Source organism: Xenopus laevis, chromosome 6L (assembly GCF_017654675.1).
Source record: "Xenopus laevis strain J_2021 chromosome 6L, Xenopus_laevis_v10.1, whole genome shotgun sequence".
NCBI lineage: Eukaryota > Metazoa > Chordata > Amphibia > Anura > Pipidae > Xenopus > Xenopus laevis.
In genome coordinates, this window is record NC_054381.1 from 92093779 (window position 1) to 92115637 (window position 21859).

Sequence of the window (21859 nt, forward strand, 5' to 3'; positions counted from 1 at the left end):
CAGTGGATTTTACCTCAGGTTCTTCTTCCTTGTCTTCAGCGACGATGGCAGTTTCTTTGGTTTTCTTCAATGGCTTTTGGCTCCTTTTCTGGCTTTGGGTCTTTTCACAGCTTCGGCTCCATTCGAGGCTTCAGTTCTTCAGCACTTCTGCTTTTAAGAGGGCCTGAAAGTCAAGCACAGCCGGGCCCCCCTTAAATTGCGCAGGGCCCCGGACGACTGTCCCCCATGTGCCTCCCTGATAGGGGCCCTGCAAGCGACATATAGTACTTTTATTCACAAAACATAGATTTGACAGTATGTGGCACTAAAGGATTAAAATTATTTGTAAATGTGATTGCTAGTATAAGCAGTAGCTGTCTGGCTCTGAAAGTGATAAAAAATTATTTTCAAAATAGTAATCTACATTAAAAGTTACCTATAGGTCATGTTGATCGTTTTTCGCTGATCATTCTGCTTTTGTAAGTAATTGTCACTTGAAGCTCCTAAGCCTGACTGTTTTGCCAACCTGACTGTCCCTTCTTAACATGTCATTGTTTCTAATGCTAAAGGACTCCTGCCACACAAATATGGCAGCCCCCTCATACAGGAACATGGGGGTAAGAAAGGTAATGTAAAAGTATCAGGCAAATACTTTTATGGCAAAATTATAAATAGCATTCAAAGATAATGTTATGACAGATATTAAGAAAGGTTATTTTCTGGTGTCAGTATCTCTTTAATATTCTCTGCACTACTAGTTCTGACTCTTGAAACAATGTTGCAAGTCAACTGATTAGCTGTTGGAGCCTGTCTTCAAACCTCAAGACCAGAGAAGAGAACGTGATAAACAAATGCTGCATCAGAACTCAGTTGGGGTTTTATGAGCCAGTTTTCTCTGTGGCTGGTGGGATTTTTTTGTGACCTAAATTTACATCAGAACTCTAGTGAGTGTATCCCTCCCCAGGCTTTACGTATTATGGGAGGTACTGGGACTTGTAGATTCCAGGAAGTGTAGCCTGGAAATGTATATGCGGAGAGAAGAGTTGTGAAAGCAGTCACAGACGATTGATTTCTTGGTGAGGGGACACTTGCAGCAAATCAAAGGCGACCCCGATCTCAGTAGCCTCAGGGGAGTGTGAGCGGCGGAGCTGACATGAAGATCTGTGCAGCAGCCTATTAACAGAACAGACAGGAATGGGTAATATAATTGGTTTGGGGTCAAATTTGCCTTATGAAAAGAAAGGGGCAATCAGCTTTCGATAATGTGAAGACAGAGGCTAGCTTCTTTGGTTATTCCAGTTGTTGTGGAAGTACAATTCTTACTGCAGTGCTTCGCTCAGTAGAGCTGACAGGAGACAGAGGTTTCTGGGAGTAGTAGTTTCTCAGGACAGGGTTGGTGGTTTTTGGCAGCGCTCCTCCAGGTGACGAGATCATGTGACTGTACTAGGTGTGAGACTGCTGCAGCTTCTCTCTCTATCTATACGGCCTTTTTAGTTACAGTTCTCAGCGTGTTTACGTGGCATTCCTAATCCATTTGGGGCTGATTTCTATCACAACAAATTGGTATAAAGCAAATCGAAACCGAAACTACTGACAGCGCTGGAGTTTCCTGGAATCCATTTCCTTGTGATGGCACGTTTCTGGCTATTGAAATGTCTCCACCTTCCGGATAGGCCAGAGTTCATGTAACCTGAAAGAGGACCTGCCACCTTAAATGACGTACAGGGCAGCCATCAGGGGGGAGAGTTGTAGGGGGCCCGAGGGTAAGGGGGGCCGGCCACGCCACACTTACTTGATAAACCGGGCCCCCCATCTTTCTGAGAGCTGCTGACTTCGGGAAGGCATGGACGTTTAAGGGGCCCGGGCCACCAATTTTCTTATAATGTGGAGGGGGCTCTGGTCACCAATTTTGGCCAACAATTTTTTTTCTCATGTGGGGTCCTAGCCACCAATATTTTTTAATGGGGGGGGCCCTGGCCACAAATGTTTTTTTATGGGGGGCCCTCACCATCAATATCTTTTTATTTTTTATTAACATGTGGGAACCCTAGTCACCAATAATTTTTTTGTTTTTTTACTGTGTGATGGGGAGGGCGGACCTGTAGGCGGGGCTTGCGGTGGGTGCAGCCCAGGGGGCCCAGGAAATGTTGTAGTATGGGGCCCTGCGATTTCTAGTGGTGGTCCTTATGACGTATATATATCTCTTTTGCTGTTTCTTTTGTGTTTTTGTGCTGTGAGTGTTTTAAAGTAACTTTTGCCACAAAGGGACTGCTAGTAAAAATGGTGATAAAAGAACACTGGCTGAATATAGGGTTAACAATTCAGGGAGGGAGGGGAGCGGGGCTGCGGTAACCTAATTCTTCTGTTTCCAGATACAGCAGAGAGCAGTGAGCCTCAGCATTATGGGAGGTACTAGAACTTGTAGACACCCGGAAGTGCAGCCTGGAAGTGGTCGAGAAGGGACAAGAGTTCTGACAGCTGTCATAAGCCATTGATCTCTTAGGGGACGCAGTGAGAAACTTCAAGCCAAGCTCATCTGACCCCCATCTCAGCAGCCCCACAGGTCTTTGAGCAGAGAAACTGACATGAAGATCTCCACAGAAGCCTATTAACAGGAGACAAAAAGGTAATGTATGGGTTGGGTTTAATGTGTCTTAATGAATTAGAGGAGCAATCCACACACAAAAAGCTTTCAGTAATGTGGCTGCCTTGGCTATTACAAGTGTTGTACAAGTACAATAGTATCCTGCTTCTCTTTGCAGAGCTTACAGGACATGGGCTCCTGGGCTGGGAGTTGTAGTTTTAGGGGTTGTACAAGTTGTGTGACTAGCACAGTTTACCCAGGTCCCAGTATGGATTTACGTGACATTTATAATTAGGGATGCACCAAATTTAGGATTAGGACAGGATTCTGTTGAATACAAGTGCCTGGCTGAACAGAATCCAAACCCTTGAAATCATGTGACTTTTCATCACACAAACAAGGAAATTTATTATACTTTGAGTTATATATTCAAATTAGTGAATTGATTGTTTCTCTCGTTATAGAGTAAACAGAAACTGCTGACTAGCTCTGGAGTTTCAAGGAATTTATTTCCCTGTAACAACACATTTCCAGGTATTGAAATGTCTCAAGGAAGGCCACTGACAGTTTCTCAGAATGTGTGCAGAGAGTGCATGTAGTCCATCACACCCCTGTCCTCAGATTCAAGCCATTTAGTGGGCTGTTCACCTTTAAATTTATGTTTAGTATATTGTTTTAATTTTATTATTTGTGTATTCTGTCCTCAGATTGAAGCCATTTAGTGGGCTGTTCACCTTTAAATTTATGTTTAGTATATTGTTTTAATTTTATTATTTGTGTATTTTTTGAGTTATTTAGCTTTTTATTCAGCAGCTCTTCAGTTTGCAATTTCAGCAATCCAGTTGCTAGGGTCCAAATTACTCTAGCAACCACACACTAAATTGAAAAAGAAACTGGAATATGAATAGGAGAGAGCCAGATTAGAAAGATTAGTATTAAAAAGCATCAATAACAATACATTTGTAGCCTTACAGAGTATTTGTTGTTTTAGATGGGGTGAGTTAGGGTGAGTGACACCCATTTGAAAGCTGGAAAGATTCAGAAAAAGAAGGCAAATAAATAAAAATTCTATAAAACAGAAAAAAATGAAGGCCAGTTGAATTAGTCATTCTATAGCATACTAAAAGTTAATTTAAATGCGAACCACCCCGTTAAAGGTGCAGTGGTCACGTATTTACAGCATTTGCCTTCTCCCTTTCTGCCTGTACACATGGTAATGTGTTTAAGTAGAGATAATGAGCTCTGTAAAAACAAGCTCATACAATCATTTGCCAGGTTTGAGATATGAGCAGAACAGAGAGTTTATCTGTGAACTAGTATTGGAAAGTTGGTTTCGGTTTCAGCCTGTCCCTTGTTTAGCACAATAAATAGCAAAAACTTTAAATTTTTTTCAGAAAGTATGTCCAGCACAAGCCTTATTTATTGTGCTCAAGTTACATTGTTAATTAGGGTTGAAACAAATCCATAAGATCAACCCCTCCAAATTACCTCTAGTGCATATATATACAGTACACACATACCTATACAGACCTATCAATGCAAATTAAAAAATTTGGTGGTGCACTTTAGTTTGATACGGACAAAAACTCATTTGCAATCAATCTGTTGCAGAACTCCCTATCCCGTGATGTTGCAATAACTGCTATAAACCAATAACTTTTGTTTTAATATTGATTTTAGAAAATCATATTAGATCTGCTTAACCGAGCTATTTACAAGGAAGCACTATGGCAGAAGGCATATCTCTGGATGATATTGTTATGAAGTCCGAAGACTTAATAACCCACCAGAAACTTGATTCTGGAGGATATGGACTGGTGTCTTTATGCCATCATCGGTTTCATGGACTGGTTGTATTGAAAACAGTATACACTGGACATATGCATTCTCAGTAAGTCTGTTGCTGCATTGAATTTTCTAATTGGTTTAAGCTTATTAGATGTAACTCTGATTATTAACGATTGCACCAACATATAAAATAATGGGCCTTGTTTAATATTGTGTAAAGTACAATTCATCAGGTTTTTCCCCACTATGGGGGTTATGTAATAAAAGGCACTAAGTTTGCCCAATCAGCATGTAGAATTTACAGGTCACCTGTTTAAAAGCAAGCATCTTATTCATTGCTAAGCGTTATTGCTACTGGGCAAACATAGTGCCTTATTACATGAAGCTTATTATTATTATTGTTGTTATTGATTTTATAATGTAACAACCAGACTATTAAGGTCCACCTGTCAGTACATACAAGGGTCAGATATCCACTTGAAAATGCACACTTGCACAGACAGGTGGATGCCGTGTCTACTAAAGATGGGGCTAAAGTTAGCAGGACTCCATTTTCCCCACCAGCATATTTACACCTGTAGAGAAAATTGTCTCATGTGACATTTGTCTAATTGTCTAGAGATAGGATTCAAAAGAGGCTTATGGATTTATGGCATATTCCCTTCTGTACGTTTTGTCCAAACAAACAGCATACATTAAACTACCCCAGTGGATATAATCTATGCATTTCATATGCTTGTCACTTTGGTCCAAATTGTTTCTGCTGCATATCCCCTACTCGATATGTATGTCACTTCTTGTATGCATATGTGGTTACTTTTTTGATCTGTGTACAGAATATTGTGTATACACATAGGGGCTGATTTACTAAGGTTCGAATTCAAATTTTTTGAGTTGGGATTTTTGGTAAAAACGCACAATTTCGCATTGCTCGAATTCAACTCTAATTCTAATTAGAATGTGAGATTTATTACAGTCAGAGCCTTCAAAATTTCGAATTAGACTATTCTCCACCTAAAACCGAGTTCATGTAGAAGTCAGTGGCAGAGGCCCCTTTAACTATTTGAAGATGTTAATAGTAGTGATGAGGCTAATTTTTGACAAGTTTCGCTGCGAAAGTGACGCTCAATAGACTCCAATGGGAGAAAAAAAAAAATTGACGAGCAAAGTCAAGGTTTTTTTTTCGGAGGAAAACTCGATTCGAAATCAGTTTGAGTTGTCAGGTTGGGACTATTCGATCGAATTTCAAATCTAGTTTTTTCATAAATAACATTTAAATTGTGAATAAAATTAAATAGATTCTTTGGCAAACAGGCAACTTCAGCATCTTCTTGTCAGGGGACCTATCGGCTCCCAGTGGGAGGAGTGCGGACCAAGGAGGAAGCTTCAGGCAAAAGTCCAAGTTCGCAGTACAATTGAGGATCAGGAGTAGTCGTAGTCGATAATTAGGCAATAGTTCAAAAGGCAGGCAGATAAGTAGCAAAGTCAAGGTCCAGGCAGGGTCAAAGTCCAGGAATCAATACAAGATGAATTATAGAACACCCAGGAATACAGCAAACAAATCCTATATTCGGGCATTGAATCCATGACCTCGGGGGCCTTTTATTTTGAATTTTGACGCCAGACGCGGTGTAATGACGTCACGCATCTGCGCACCGGCATCACTGCGCTGTCGCCGCTGTCCGCGTCGCACCTATGGGCACTGCCATCTTGGACGCTGCGCCAAAGAGGAGGGGATCGCCATCGGGCGCTCCTGACACTTCTGCAGTTGCTTCAAATACTGTCTTTTTTTGCATGCAAGACTGAAACTTGTACAGTACTATTAAAGGAGAAGGAATACCATTTTCTACTTGGGGGTGCCAAAAGTTAGGCACCTTCAAGTGACTACTTTTACTTACCTGACACCCCGAGCCAGTGCTCCTATCAGCAGAAGACTGTACCGGCCCGGGGGTCCTAATTACAGGAAGATCCATTATCTGGTAAATCCCAGGTCCCAAGCATTTTGGATAACAGGTCTCATACTTATATAATTATTATTGTATTATTCTTTTTAGTATACTCTGTGGCTTTATAAGTAAAGGGCAACTGTAATGGTTTTATTTTCTCTCCAGGTACAATGAAAAACTTCTTGAAGAGGGGAAAATTATGCATATGTTAAAGAATGACCGAGTGGTAAAGCTTCTTGGCCTCATATTAGAAAATGGGAACTATTCGCTGGTGATGGAATATATTAGTAATGGAAATTTATTGACTGTTTTAGAAAAGGTATGAAATAACACGACATTGATCTTAATGAAAACTTTCATGCTAATTTTTCATATACCACATGAGCTCATGGACCACTAGTGACTTTTACAGAGCTGTCAGGAAGTTGGTGCTGTACAAATATCACTGACTGAAGGCACAGCGTGCCTTAACTTTTACATTGTTATACATCACTAATTCTTCATGTATTTTTATAAGATTATTTGCTTATTTATAGCCCATTATGTTTGTATAACTGTACAATATAGAAAATACACACAGGGTAGACTAATATTATAGTAAATAAATAAATAAGTATACATTTCCTGCCCCGTAAAGAACAATAATGTTGTTTTGAACATGATATACAGTCATATGAAAAAGTTTGGAAACCTCTCTTAATTCTATGGAGTTTTTTCATTGGCTGAGCTTTCAAAGTAGCAACTTACTTTTAATATATAACATGCCTTATGGAAACAGTATTTCAGCAGTGACATAAAGTTTATTGGATTAACAGAAAATATGCAATATGCATCATAACAAAATTAGACAGGTGCATACATTTGGGCGCAACCAACAGAGATATTAAATCATTTAGGGATGCACCGAATCCAGGATTCGGTTCGGGATTCGGCCAGGATTCTGCCTTTTTCAGCAGGATTCGGATTTGGCCGAATCCTTCTGCCCGGCCGAACCGAATCTGAATCCTAATTTGCATATGCAAATTAGGGGCAGGGAGGGAAATTGCGTGACTTTTTGTCAGAAAACAAGGAAGTAAAAAATGTTTTCCCATTCCCACCCCTAATTTGCGTATGCAAATTAGGGTTCGGATTCGGTTCGGTATTCGGCCGAATCCTTTGTGAAGGATTCGGGGGTTCGGCCAAATCCAAAAAAGTGGATTCGGTGCATCCCTAAAATCAATACTTAGTTGAGCCTCGTTTTGCAAATATAACAGCCTCTAAACGTCTCCTATAGCCTTTGATGGGTGTCTGGATTCTGGATGGCGGTATTTTTGACTATTCGTCCATACAAAATCTCTCCAATTCAGTTAAATTTGATGGCTACCAAGCATGGACAGCCTGCTTCAAATCATCCCATAGATTTTTGATGATATTCAAGTGGGGGGACTGTGACAGCCATTCCAGAATATTGTACTTCTCCCTCTACATAAATGCCTTTGTAGATTTTGAAGTGTGTTTAGGGTCATTGTCTTGTTGGAATATCCAACCCCTGCATAACTTCAACTTTGTGACTGATGCTTGAACATTATCCTGAAGAATTTGTTGATATTGGGATATTGGGTCATCCGACCCTCAACTAACAAGGTTGAGTCCCTGAACTAGCCACACAGTCCCATAGCATGATGGAACCTCCACCAAATTTGACAGTAGGGAGCAGGTGTTTTTCTTGGAATGCGGTGTTCTTTTTCCACCATGCAAAGCGCTTTTTGTTATGACCAAATAACTAAATCAGTCCAAAGCACTTTGTTCCAAAATTACTGTGGCTTGTCTAAATGAGTTTTGCATACAACAAGCGACTCTGTTTATGGCGTGAGTTCAGAAAGGGCTTCTTTCTCATGACCCTGCCATATAGATGTTCTTTGTGCAAATTGCGCTGAGTTGTAGAACGACGTACAGATACACCATATGCTGCTCCTGTATTTTTCTTGGCCTGCCTGCCAGACCAGGGTTTTACAGCAACTGTGCCTGTGGCCTTCCATTTCCTGATTACATTCTGACAGTTTAAACCTCTGAGATAGCTTTTTGTAGCCTTCCCCTAAACCATGATACTGAACAATCTTTGTTTTCAGATCTTTTGAGAATTGCTTTGAGGATCCCATACTGTCACTCTTCAGAGGAGAGTCAAACGAAAGCACAACTTGCAATTAGCAACCTTAAGGGCTCTTACAGACGAGCGTTTATACCTGCGCTCCCCTGCGTTCCGTTTTTCTGCGTTCAGCTGCAGGGGAGCGCAGGAATAGACGCATTACATTTTTTCCAATGGGGCTGAACTCACACAGGCGCGTGTAGGTGCCGAACGCAGGAAAAATGCAGCATGTTGCGTCTCAACCGGCGTTCAGCGCCTACACGCGCCTGTGTGAGTACAGCCCCATTGGAAAAAATGTAATGCGTCTATTTCTGCGCTCCCCTGCGGCTGAACGCAGAAAAACGGAACGCAGGGGAGCGCAGGTAAAAAATCTGTAAGAGCCCTTAATATCTTTTCTCATGATTGGACACATCTGCCTATGATGTTCAAGGCTTAATGAGCTAATCCAACCAATTTGGTGTTGCCAGTAATCAGTATTGAGCAGTTACATGCATTCAAATTAGCAATATTACAAGGGTACCCAATTTTTTGCACAGCCAGTTTTTCACATTTGATTTAATTTCATACAAATGAATGCTGCTTCGCTGAAAATCTTTGTTCAGAATACACCCCAGTAATCGGATGTTCCTGGGAAATGAAAGACATACCACTGTTATCTTTTTTTGTGTAAAGTGGAGTAAATTATTATGCAGACTGAGGGGGGTTCCCAAACCTTTTCATATGACTGTATTACTTGCCATGGTCTGTCATGGGACAAACATTTTATTTAGTGAGCAAAACATAGTTTGTCTTCAAATCCATTCATAATGTGGATTCTACATGTCCAGGAATCAAAAATAATCCATTCAATATGATTGAATTGAATTGTATGAAACATTCTACATCTGTATTCTCATAAACATTTATTTGTGTTAGGTTGAAGTTCCTCTCTCAGTTAAAGCCCGTTTTATTCTGGAAATTATTGAAGGAATGAGTTACTTACATGATAAGAAAGTTGTCCATAAGGATTTAAAACCAGAAAACATATTAGTAGATGAGGATTTTCACATCAAGGTAAACCTTTGTTTTATTTGCAGTTTATCATTTTAAATATATGTGTTACATGTCTTGCATTTAACCTCTGGGCAGAGTTGCAGAGATACATACAAGAGTTTGCTCCAGTGTCAGACTAGCGTGCCTACTGTAGCTTCAAAAATCTTTTCTCGTTATTAATGTAGCAGAATTATGTTCCTGTCCCTTTAGTCAATTCTTTCTCCTTAGTATGCAAACTTTTTTTTTAGCATTTACTACAGCTTTATTGGACTGGACCCCATCCTCCTGGAATTAGAGAAGTCAGGCAAGGTAGGATGATAGACCTGCCAAGCATGACAGACTCCCTCTTAGGCATTTACCTCTTCTGCCTACCCCTAGTCCAGCCCTGCATTTGTAGACAAGTGTTGCACAATTTTTCCACGTTTTGGGCACATATCCAATGTGCCCAATGATTGAAAGGAATATTCGATGGCAGGCAAAGAAAAATGACTTTAGGCATAGCTTTAGGCATACCTTTACCTTTACACTTTATGCATACCTATGTATCCATAGGATGTAATACCCCTCTTCCATACCTTGCATCTTCTTCAGACACAGCATGCTGGAAAGTGCAAGTGAATATTGCAAAGGTAAACATATGCCATGAAGGAAAGGATCCAGGCAAGGACCTTTAAACTATAACAGGAAGCAGAAGACTTATTAATTACAAAAAACACCCTTAAAGGAGAACTAAACCCTAAAAATTAATATGGCTAAAAATGCCATATTTTATATACTGAACTTATTGCACCAGCCTAAAGTTTCAGCTTCTTAATAGCAGCAATGATCCAGGACTTCAAACTTGTCACAGGGGGAGTCAACCAACCAGTAGCTCATGAGCAACATGTTGCTCACAACACCTTGGATGTTGCTCCCAGTGGCCTCAAAGCAGGTGTTTATTTTTGAATTCTTGGTTTGGAGGCAAGTTTTAGTTGCACAAAAAGCAGGTGTGCTGACAAACAGAACCTCCTGTAGGCTGCCAGTCCACATAGGGGCTACCAAATGGCCAATCACAGCACTTATTTTGCACCACCCAAGAACATTTTTCATGCATGTGTTGCTCCCCAATTTTCTTTAAATGTGAATATGGCCCTTGGTTAAAAAACGGTTAGGGACCCCCACCTTGGGAGAGTCTACCATGGCTGCCAGTACATGCACAGATTACAGTCTGTCGTGCTTGGCAGTGCTATATTTTTAGTTTCCCCTTGAAATAAAGGGGAAGTGGCTAGGAAAAGGGGGAAAGGGTGTTTTGACCATTGTGGTTTCAACTGAGAAGACTGTATGTGCAATAAGCCTAAATTAATTCTCCTATGCCACAAAGAGTTGCACATATCTACTGCTTCAGATGTAATTGTGGGAAATATATAAAAAAGAACTTAAGTAAAACAAAACAAATAGCAGGAATATAATATAGAGCCATATTTATTTCTTGTTGCATGTAAGGTAGGAAAAAGAGTTGAATTTCTCCAGTTGTGTGTTATTTCCCGGTAGATACTTTCTAAATTAAAAAAGAAAACAAAAAACAATGCTCCACATTCAAAACACCTTATTTTGTCATTTAAGATTGCTGATCTTGGCGTGGCTACCTTTAACAGATGGAGCAAACTGACTAAGGAGCAAAGTAAGCTCCAGAGGAAATACATGCACCAAAGCACTGGCAGCTATAAAAGCAATGCTGGAACTTTGATCTACATGGCACCAGAACACCTGAGATCTCTGAATGCAAAGCCTACCGAAAAGTCGGATGTTTTCAGCTTTGGCATAGTGGTTTGGGTGATATTTACTAATAAGGAACCCTATGAAAGTAAGGACATCCACTTAATTTCTTCTGAATATTTAGGAGAAATCAACCTGAAAAAAACTCGTACCCCCCGGGGAGATGCTCCATACATACCCCTCGCCGCAGATTCTTCCAGTGAAGTTCCACGCGCCCATCTTCTGCGTTCTCGGTAAGCTGACTGCGAGATCGGCAATTTCGGTGTAATTCCGCGCATGCACAGACCGGCAAACTGCTCCAACTGCGCATTTGCAGAAATACCGATCTCGCAGTCAGCTTACAGAGGATGCAGAAGATGGACGTGTGGAACTTCAATGGAAGAATCTGCGGCGAGGGGTAAGTATGGAGTATGGGGCATCTCCCCGGGGGGGGGGTAGTTAGCCTTGGGGGAGGGGGGTCTACCTGGGGTGGGGGGTACTGGGTTTTTTCAGAACAGGTTGATTTCTCCTTTAAAAGCAATTTTATATCTGCATTGATATATCAAGGTTTTTCTGCCCAAATATATAGACATCTTTTGAGACAAATGGCATTAGAAGAAATAAAGTAATGGTATGGGATCTATTATCTGGAAACCCATTATCCAGAAAGCTCAGAATTACGGAATGGCCCATTTTAATCTCCTATAGACTCCTATAGTACCTTGTACTTAATCCAAACTAAGATATAATTAATCCAAATTACGGAAAGATACATTATCCAGAAGATCCCAGGTCCCGAGCATTCTGGATAACAGGTCCTATACCTGTATTTTAGAGCTGGGACATTTTTTATGTGTTAAAAGCAATAATACACTCCTTTTGATATTTTTATTGATTTATTAGGCAGAGGTTTCTTACCTGCAGTCCTTCGGCTGAACTTCAGCCATTGACATCACGTGGACTCCGAAGTCATGCCTTATTATGAACAATATAGTGCCAGCTACATTTTCTGCTGGAGTTTGTGATTAGTAGCTTCCACTCATTTCAGTTTTAACACGTGTTGGAGGAAAACCAAAAACATAGTTTTTTTTATACTGTGAATTTTACAGTTGCAGTATCTGCCACATTAATATGAAACAACTATAAAACATGTTTAACTGTCCTTTGTACATTTTAGCAGTTGCCATAAATACTTTATTTTTGTCTGCTTGTTCTAGACGCACTTAATGAAGACCAAATATCTTATTGTGTCACAAAAAAAGAGAGACCAAGTCTGGAGGACCTACCAGAAGAGTGTCCACCTGAAGCTTTAGATCTCATGCAGCAATGTTGGGATGATAATCCAGACTCAAGGCCTTTGTTTAAAGGTGAAACTATTTTCCACTACAAATAAAACAACTAGCAGTGCAGGAATAGAATGTAAGGGTACTGCAGAAGTATTATTATATATTTATAAAGTGGCAACAAATTCCACAGCCCTGTTAAAAAGAAGAATCCATACAAATTATAAATAAGCCAAAATTGGGACTTAACCCCAAAGACTCCTGCTGCTGGGTAATGCAATATGACAAAAGATGTATCAATATAGTATTAAAAGGCAATATTTATTCACAATCATGCCATGAAAATATATATAAAGTCATGTTAAAAACAAGCAGTACTGCATCTGAAAGGAGGGATCCCCCCTTTTTTGAGGTTCCTAGACTACACCACCGACCTCAGGATGGGGGCCCCCTTCCTCCATACACAGCACCGCACCTGAGGAGGTGCGGTGCTGTGTATGGAGGAAGGGGGCCCCCCATCCTGAGGTCGGGTAATTAAGCACAAGGTGCTGTTAAACACATTCCGCTGCAACTTCACAAATTGGAGTCGGCTTGCTGGCAGGAAGCCTAGATATACGGTCTGTATAAGCCTTATCTTTACTTGATTTATATCCAACCAGCACCGGGAGCATGTGTGGCCAATACATCATTGAGTAATATGGAAATCAGAACTGCATAATTGCACTATAGCGATTGCTATCCCATCAAACATCTAACGGGACTGAACAGATTGTTTCTTTGATCATGGGCCATGGTTGTGAATAAATATTGCCTTTTAATACTATATTGATACATCTTTTGTCATATTGCATTACTCAGCAGCAGGAGTCTTTGGGGGTAAGTCCCAATTTTGGCTTATTTACATTTCATTAATTATTTGAGGACACCCCAGCCACTCCAGCTCCTGGTTACTTTTTAATTTAGTTTGCTCTGCTTGAGTTTCAGGTAGTTGGTATCCATACAAATTACATACATATATTGGCCAATACATGAGGTAAAGAGTTGCCAACAATTAGTTAAAGTGCATGTTTGAACTGAGGACATTTTAGGAGCTTTAGTATTTATATTAACTAGTAACCAGCAGCCTACATGTCTGCACCCACCCAGAAGCATCAGTGTCCCACAATAACTATCCCCCCCTGCTGCTCCTGTTTGTGGCAGACCAGAACACAATGTTTTCCCACTCATTATTGCATTTTTTTTTTTTTCATTTCAGAATGTGATTGCAAGTTCAGGCCATTTTACACTCTCAAACAAATGATGCACGTTGAAAAAGACGTGGGTAAGATGAAAGTAAGTATCTTTCCACTAAGTTGTCTTATCGAATCATTAAGGCATGTTGTACATTAAGCTACTAAAAATGCCCCTCCCCTTTTAAACAAAACAGGATTTGTTTGTCCATATACTGCAATATATTCAAGCTGGCCGACTACTTCAAAATCATCTCCGATCTTCTTCTTCCGCTTCCTCTTTCTTCAATTCCCAGGGCAGATGCATGCGCAGTAGAGTGAAACAGTAGCTTTTTTTTTGTTAAATTCAGCTTTTCACTCTACTGTGCATGTGCACCCACATAAAGTAAAAGGAAGCAGAAAGAGGATCTCCACGGTGCTCGCTGAGAAGCAGTTTTATATATAGATATAGATATTATATATATATATATATATATATATATATATTATATATATATATATATATATATATATATATATAAAATCTTTAACATTGTATATTTACAGAGTGAATTTGAAAGGCCAAATGTGATTGTGGAAAGGATGGCTTCGTTGCAAGTGGATTGTGTGGCAGAGCCTCCAAGCATTCAGCCAAGAGGTAATGAACATACTATTTAATGTATACTGATACATCAAGATCATGCCTCATACTGCAGCCATTGCCACGCACCTGTGTAGAAATTCTTCTTTCTTACACTCTTTAACACAGTAGTTTGTTACCCAGTATGGCAAGGCTTCTTTTGTCCCTAACAGCTGCTGTCTTTAACCATTACGTATATCAGAATAGTGTATCCCCTAATTGTAAGGAAATGAGTCACTGAGGCTGAGAGCTTTTATACAGGTTATGTTACTTTTGATTACTCATATTTCTATTCAAGTCCTCCGCTATTCATATTCCAGTCTCTTATTCAAATCAATGCATGGTTCCTAGAGTAATTTTGACCCTAGCAACCAGTTTGCTGAAACTGCAAACTGGAGAGCTGCTGAATAGAAAGCTAAATAACTCAAAAAATGAAAACCAATGGCAAATTGTCTCAGAATATCACTCTCTACATCATACTAAAAGTTAACTCAAAGTTGAACAATCCATTTAATGTGTCACTTGACACAAATGGATTTTTTGGCTTTCTGGAGCACTTTTTATGCTACATTATAAAACTTGACTTAAAGACCCTCTACTTTACATAGTAGGTGGTCCACAGAACAGAAAATGTTTCTGAATCTTTTTTACATAAGTCCAATTGAATGAACTCGTAAAAAAGGAGGGTATATTTTCCCTTTAAAGTTGCAGCCATAATGTACAGGTATGGGATTTATTATCCGGAATGCTCAGGACTTTTGGATAAATGTTTTTCACTGTAATTTGGATCACCATACCTTAAGTGTGCTACAAATGATTTTATTTAACATTAAATAAACCCAGGAGGATTGTTTTGCCATCAGTATGGATTCATGCTAGCTTATTTGGGATCAATTACAATTTACTGTTTTCTTAATACAGAGAAAAAGAAAATAATTTTTAAAAACCAAAGGCAATTAAAAGCTTTCATCAGTAACTAAGTATCCCTGCTGCTTCCTTGATTCCAACCCTTGCTGGTCAACTTTAAAAAATATATACATTTTAAAAATCAAAAATATTTGTTAAAATAGACTTTATTGGAGATGAACTTTCTGGATAACGTGTTTCCATACCTGTACTAACGAGAACACAATTGAGAACAAGTCAGAAATATAACACTTGTTCATTTATTTACTGAGGAAAATGATCAAAAGTTACAAACCTGTGTGTAAAAAAGTATGTGAATCATTGCTTCAGTAACTGGTGTGCCCCCTTGTGCAGCAATGACTGCAACTAAATGTGTCCAGTAACTATTCATCACTCCTACACATTGATTTTGAGGAAATTTAGCCAATTCCTCCTTACAGAACAGAGTCAACTCAGGGATGTTGTGGGCTTCTTCACATGAACTGCCCGCTTCAACTCCTTCCACGACTTTCTTTAGGAAAAGTTAACTTTTCTTGAATATTGTGGGTAATCTCACCTGATTATCACCCCAATGACTGAAATACTTGATTTCCCCTTCAGATAAGCTGAGAATATCAGAGGTTCACATTCTTTTTGGATCATTGTCTTCAATAAATGAAGTATAATGTGTTGACATAATTAGGTTCTCATTATCTAGTTTTATGACTTGTGTAAAAAACAGATCATGTTTTAGGTCATAATAATGTAGATATATTGAATAGGTCCCAAACTTTCAAGCACAATAGTACTGCAGAGCCCTCATTATTCTAGAGGCTGTCCATATTATACAAATCTGCCATATGCCACAGCACTTTATAGAGATTGCTCATGAATTTGTGTCACAGTGGAGTTTACAATCTAAGGTCCCTACCACAAAAGCACTGTATTGAGATTAATAAGTAGTAGTATTGAGATGAATAAGTAGATGGTTAAAATCTGAGTGGGCAATTCTAACTTTGTGTCTTTTTCAGATCAGCCACTGTCTCTGCACAGTTCCCAGGGTTTTATAACCACAAACCAAGTTGACGAATCCCTATTTGGTCCTGCTCCTAATGAGCCAATAGAGTCTGAAGATCCAAGACAAGATGAAACCTTGGAGAGAAAACTACAGAATGAAATGAATTACCACCAAATTGGAAGTCGACTTGACAACATAGGAGACCAATCTTATACTCCCAAGAGTAGTTTAGAAGAAAAAAGTAAAAAAGTATTCAACGAACCTTCAGGGGTGAATCATGTTCCAGCAACCAGTGGATTTACCCATAGTCCCTTTGCAAGCAACTTTGAAAATCCACCTTACCTGGCCTCTCATTTCAGTAACTGGCAAGACTTTTACCAGAGATCTCCTTATGATCAAAGCAGAGGATATGTTCCTGTTGGAGTGTATGGACCTACATCGTCCTCCCAAAGCTCAAATGCTGCCTGGCAAGATAAAAATCCAACACCTGAATCAGGAATGCAAAGTGCTTATGAACAACAAACTAGTCACCAATTTGCAAGAGATGCCAGGACAGGAGTAGGTGAGTAATTGCTTATTTCTGTAAAAATTGTCAGCATTTTTGTACATTTAACTGATTAAAGGGATACTGTCATGGGAAAAACAGTTTTTTTCAAATCACATCAGGTAATAGTGCTGCTCCTGCAGAATTCTGCACTGAAATCTATTTGTCAAAAGAGCAAAAAATTTTTTTATATTTCATTTTGAAATATGACATGAGGCAAGACATATTGTCAGTTTTCCAGCTGCCCCCAGTCATGTAACGTGTGCTCTGATAAACTTCAGACACTCTTTACTGCTGTACTGCAATTTGGAGTGATATCAACCCCCTCCCTTCCCCAGCAGCCTAACAACAGCAAAATGGGAAGGTAACCAGATATCAGCTCCCTAACACAAGATAACAGCTGTCTGGTAGATCTAAGAACAGCACTCAATAGTAAAATCCAGGTCCACATTCATTTACATTGAGTAGGAGAAACAACAGCCTGTCAGAAAGAAGTTCCATCCTAAAGTGCTGGCTCTTTCTTAAAGCACATGACCAGGCAAAATGACCTGAGATGGCTGCCTACATACCAATATTACAACTTAAAAAAAATACACTTGCTGGTTCAGGAATTAAATTGTATGTTGCAGAGTGAATTATTTGCAGTATAAACAGTAATTTAAAAATAAAAACTACATCATAAAAATCATGACAGAATCCCATTAAGGAACTGAATTTTTTGTCATTGCTGTCCAAACTCGTGTCAAAGGCCTCATTTTTACTACCTTAGCAAGCCCTATTATGCTATGATCAATTAATGAAGAATTACATATTACACAGTACCCCAAAGGAGCTTACAATGTAATTTCCCTATAACAGGCACATTATGCATTTCCTACCAGCTTTTTTAGGGGAAGAAACTCCATTTAAATATATAAAAGCTAATTCCATACAGGTAGTGCCTTGGTTGGAATAAAACACAAGATACCAGTGCTGCTTGACATCAGCTCTAACCAGGGCCCCCGTGTTGCAAGGCAGAACTGCTAACCACTGAACCACCATGCTGCCCTAAGGGCTCTTATACACAAGCATTTCTGCCTACGTTATTCAGGGAACACAGAGAGAAACACAGACCTTTCTTTTCAATCCCTTTGTGCTCACTGAGGTGCAGACAAACGCCAAACACTGGTGGAACACACAAAAGACCCACTGCTGGCAGAAAGGTTTGTCTGTAAAAGTCCTAAGTATTCCCTCCAGAGCCCCTAATAAGAGCCTCTACCACCAGAAGGAATGTAAGATGAGGTAATATTCTGCACACAACAATTTAGCAGCACAGTTAGTAACACAATTATATGGTGGAAGATGTCTCTGCATTAAAGGAAAACAAAAGCCTTCCTCCTGCCCCTGGTCCCCTCCGTGGTCTGGCTGCTTCATCTTGATTCTTTCAGTTTACACATTTCAGACTAGCTGGTGGTGCAGGTAGTGTTCATCCCAGGGCATTTTAATCCTTATCTGCCTACTTTTTTTCCGTCCCAGACATTTTTTCTTTTTATGGACAGAACACTGGGTTCTAGGCAGTGGCGTAACTAGATGATACTGGGCCCCACAGCAAATTAATTTAAGGGCCCCCAACTAAGGACGAGCAAAATATTTTGCCGTATTTCATTGCAAAAAAAGGCCCCTAGACTCTTAATTTATGGTAAAAATTGTTGTAAGATTTGAAAAATATTGTGCTAAAGACCACACATTGACTTCAGTGTTATTGGCAAATTGCCATTTCGCAAATTTTCTGCGAAGCAAAACATTTGCCCATTGCGACCCTCAACATAGTTGACTAGTTTTACCAATATATGTGGAAATTGCTCATTAATTAGGGCCTCATGGGGCCCCCTATACCTCCCCTCCCCCTGCAGCCACAGGGTCTGCTTCCTCTGTAGTCACACCCCTGGTGGAGGGAGCAGGAAGGGACGCTGACGGAGGAAGCCTCAGGTGGAGGGAAGCTTTTATTCTCCTTTAGAAACAACTTCACTGATATTCATCTAAGAGAGTACATTGGTGTAGGAGTATAACTAGCTGTCTCTCTACTTAATTCTGGTTAGGTTTTTTATTAGCTTTTTTTGTGTCTCACCATAATAAAGGGGTGTCTAGACTAGAGAATCCTAGCCCCCTCTCATGGTTTTGGATACAACAAACATGAAAAGACAACACATACTGTAAAATAGGTATTGCCATGGAACAGGTGCAGGGATTATTGCCTACAGTGAAAAGTCATGTTAGACCATGTTTATATGCAGACACATGATATACGAAACAGCCATGGCTATATATGTATGTATGTAGTGTATATATTACCAAAACCTAACCATGAGAATTGCCTGGTTATAGGTGCTGTAACATTTAGTTGAAGAAGCCAGTGTTGTATAACCTTCCGTAAATAACAAAATGCGGAGCAGAAATAATATTGTATATCAGATATTTTATTGCTCATGGATACATTTCAGCTTTAGTGTCACCCATTGACGATGGCACATCGCTTGGAGGGTGAAAATAATGCTTTTTACCAGTACAATGATAAAAATATAAGAGGGCCAGTATTTTTTTCCAGAAAAGGTGTGAAAGCAGGAATGTTGAACCTACTGTGTCAGTACTATGGCATTTAAAAAATATTTAAATGTTACTTTTCAGAAGGTATTACATTGAAAGTTGATCATTAAAAAACACTAATATGTTTTTTCCTTTTGTTTAGCAGAGAGTGGCCTAAATGTCAGCATTTCCAACAGTAATTCAATTCAGATTGGGAATAATAACACGCTGAGCGTCATCAGCAGTAAGACGAAAACGAGACCCGAATATATAAGCAGAACCAGCAACTCAAGTGTGGAAGATCTTGCTGCATTTGGTATGTTTCAGAAAAAGCGTAAAAACACTTCATATTGGGGGATTTTTTGTAAGTTATTATAAATGTGGCTTCATCCCAAGACTCGCAGTAGGATGCAGGTATGATGCTGAGGATTGCAGTGCAATAACGTCACAAAACATAAAGATTTCCCTATGAGCCAGAATGTAACAATATTCTGAATGTGTCGTTCTCACCAAGAAGAAAATGTTTAAGGGATCTGATTGGTGGGCCCTTGATATAATCTTCTCTGGTGGGTATTAGGTGCCCCAGTCCAACACTGAATGTGTTTCTTGTCTGGTTGGATTATCTAAACTGCCTGATAGCTGGTCAGATATTGGTCAGCAGAGTCGTAAAGGCCCCATACACGGCTCAATAAGCTTGGACCAATAAGACAGCAGCAGCTTTTATCAGCCATATATGGCCACCTTCATTCTAAATCTGACATTGCTGTTGTGCAAATTTGACAAGTCACTATTTTTTTTGCTTGGTAGTGGTTGGGCATCAGTCAGGATATATCAAAATGGTACACAAGTCTGTTATAACATATATATTCTTTTTCCAGAGTGCCAAACTATAGTAAAAGACGATCACCTGCAACTACTTAGAGAAAATTTGTCAAAAAAATGGAAACTCTTTGCTCGCCATCTTGGCTTCCGTGAACCAGAGATTGATGAAATTGACCATGACTATGAAAGAGACGGCCTGCAAGAAAAAGTCCACCAAACACTGCATAAGTGGATAATGAAAGAGGGCTCCAAAAACGCTACCGTGGGAAAGGTGGCCAAAGCACTCTCTCTGGTGGGGGAAAGTGAGCTTATGCATGCCTTAATGAACGTGGAGGCATCATAACTTGGATAAATTCAACAAGTCCTGAAAAGCATTTTTAAAGATGCTCTGAACATGTTCTACACATAATGGTTATGGATTTGTGAAACTGGAACTTCTATATTAAGACGTCCAAATATGCTGCCCCGTCAGATGGAAGCCTTCATAAAGCCATGCGCCTCATCAAATAATGGCCAGCTATGTGCTAATCACCTGTAAGCAGCTCATACTGTGACAGACTGTAAATAGACACAAGTCTTACAGATATTTTTCCACCTTAATGTTTATCCAACACAAACTTGTGACCCTGAGTCATATTGTAAAACTGTGCAAAGCAACATAAGTTGTCGAACCTGTGCTGTATCCTGCACCATGTCACACGTACCTTTATAAAATAATTATTATGGCATAAAAGCACACAGCGATGTACTGCTAATCCTAAATCAATTGATTGGGACTTTTTAAAATGTTCTTCTAGTAGAAAACTGTATTTAAAATCCTAAATCAGGAAAAAAGTACCGGTATGTCAATGGATGAAACTCTGCCTGCCAACTGAACTCCAGCTCCCACAGCAAAGTTCCTTTTACTTTTCGGACATTTGTCATTATATGAAAATCATCATCTGCATTTAATGATTTTATCAGTGTTTTGAATGGTACATGATTTTAACTGGTAACTAACCATAGGTTAGTTCAGCTGACGTTCAGCTACAGAATTTTCATGGACCAAACAGTCATGGGACATTACTGTACACTGGTGCATTCAACTATTGAGTTTCATTTTGCCAAACAAAACCTGTAACTTTTAAATAGTCTATTGCATTCTGTAATGAATAAGAATGATATATGCATATTTTAATAAAGCAATTTAGATTTTCTATGTGATTGAATATTCTGTTTGGAGTCATTCTTGTGCATAACCCATTGCGATTGGATCACTTATACAACATTGGAAGGAGAAACGTTTAGACAAATCTAAAGGAACAGTAACACCAAAAAATTAAAGTGTTTAAAGTAATTAAAATATAATGTATTGCTTTCATACACTGTGTGTATAAAAGCTGTGTTTGCTTCAGAAATACTACAATAGTTTATTAAAAAAAACAAGATGCTGTGTAACCATGGGGGCAACCATTCAAGCTGGAAAAAAAGGAGAAGAGGTACTGGTTACAAAGCACATAACAGATAAGCTCTGTCCAATACAATGGTTTTTTATAGGTTATCTGCTATTTAACTCATGCATTATATTTAAATAACTTTAAAACACCTACATTTTTTGGTATTACTGTTGCCTTAAGTTAATACAAATTATAGAAATTCTTATGGAAGGTGGTAATGGCTGTTTAAATGGAAGAAAAAATTTAGGAAACCACCATATTATAGCTCATGTG

At 39.3% G+C, this 21859-nt stretch overlaps 1 protein-coding gene across 6 annotated transcripts; it reads left to right on the top strand.

Annotated features, from left to right (window-relative positions):
* The first annotated feature begins 740 nt into the window (after window positions 1-740).
* ripk1.L (receptor interacting serine/threonine kinase 1 L homeolog) lies at window positions 741-21358 on the top strand. 6 transcript variants are annotated; one of them, XM_041565568.1, is made up of 13 exons: window positions 743-1177; window positions 2352-2605; window positions 3028-3097; window positions 4244-4454; window positions 6463-6616; window positions 9338-9475; window positions 11057-11297; window positions 12406-12555; window positions 13727-13803; window positions 14247-14337; window positions 16236-16784; window positions 19492-19644; window positions 20207-21353. In XM_041565568.1, exons 4-13 carry the CDS (start codon window positions 4291-4293, stop codon window positions 20491-20493), a joined length of 2004 nt encoding a protein of 667 aa, XP_041421502.1. In that variant the 5' UTR covers window positions 743-1177; window positions 2352-2605; window positions 3028-3097; window positions 4244-4290; the 3' UTR covers window positions 20494-21353.
* The last annotated feature ends 501 nt before the right edge of the window (window positions 21359-21859 follow it).

Coding starts and splice junctions, on each gene's coding strand:
- ripk1.L (XM_041565568.1), top strand. CDS start 4,291: ATGGCAGAAGGCATATCTCTGGATGATATTGTTATGAAGTCCGAAGAC. Junction 4,455..6,462: donor ACTGGACATATGCATTCTCA/GTAAGTCTGTTG, acceptor TTTTCTCTCCAG/GTACAATGAAAAACTTCTTG. Junction 13,804..14,246: donor AAGACGTGGGTAAGATGAAA/GTAAGTATCTTT, acceptor GTATATTTACAG/AGTGAATTTGAAAGGCCAAA.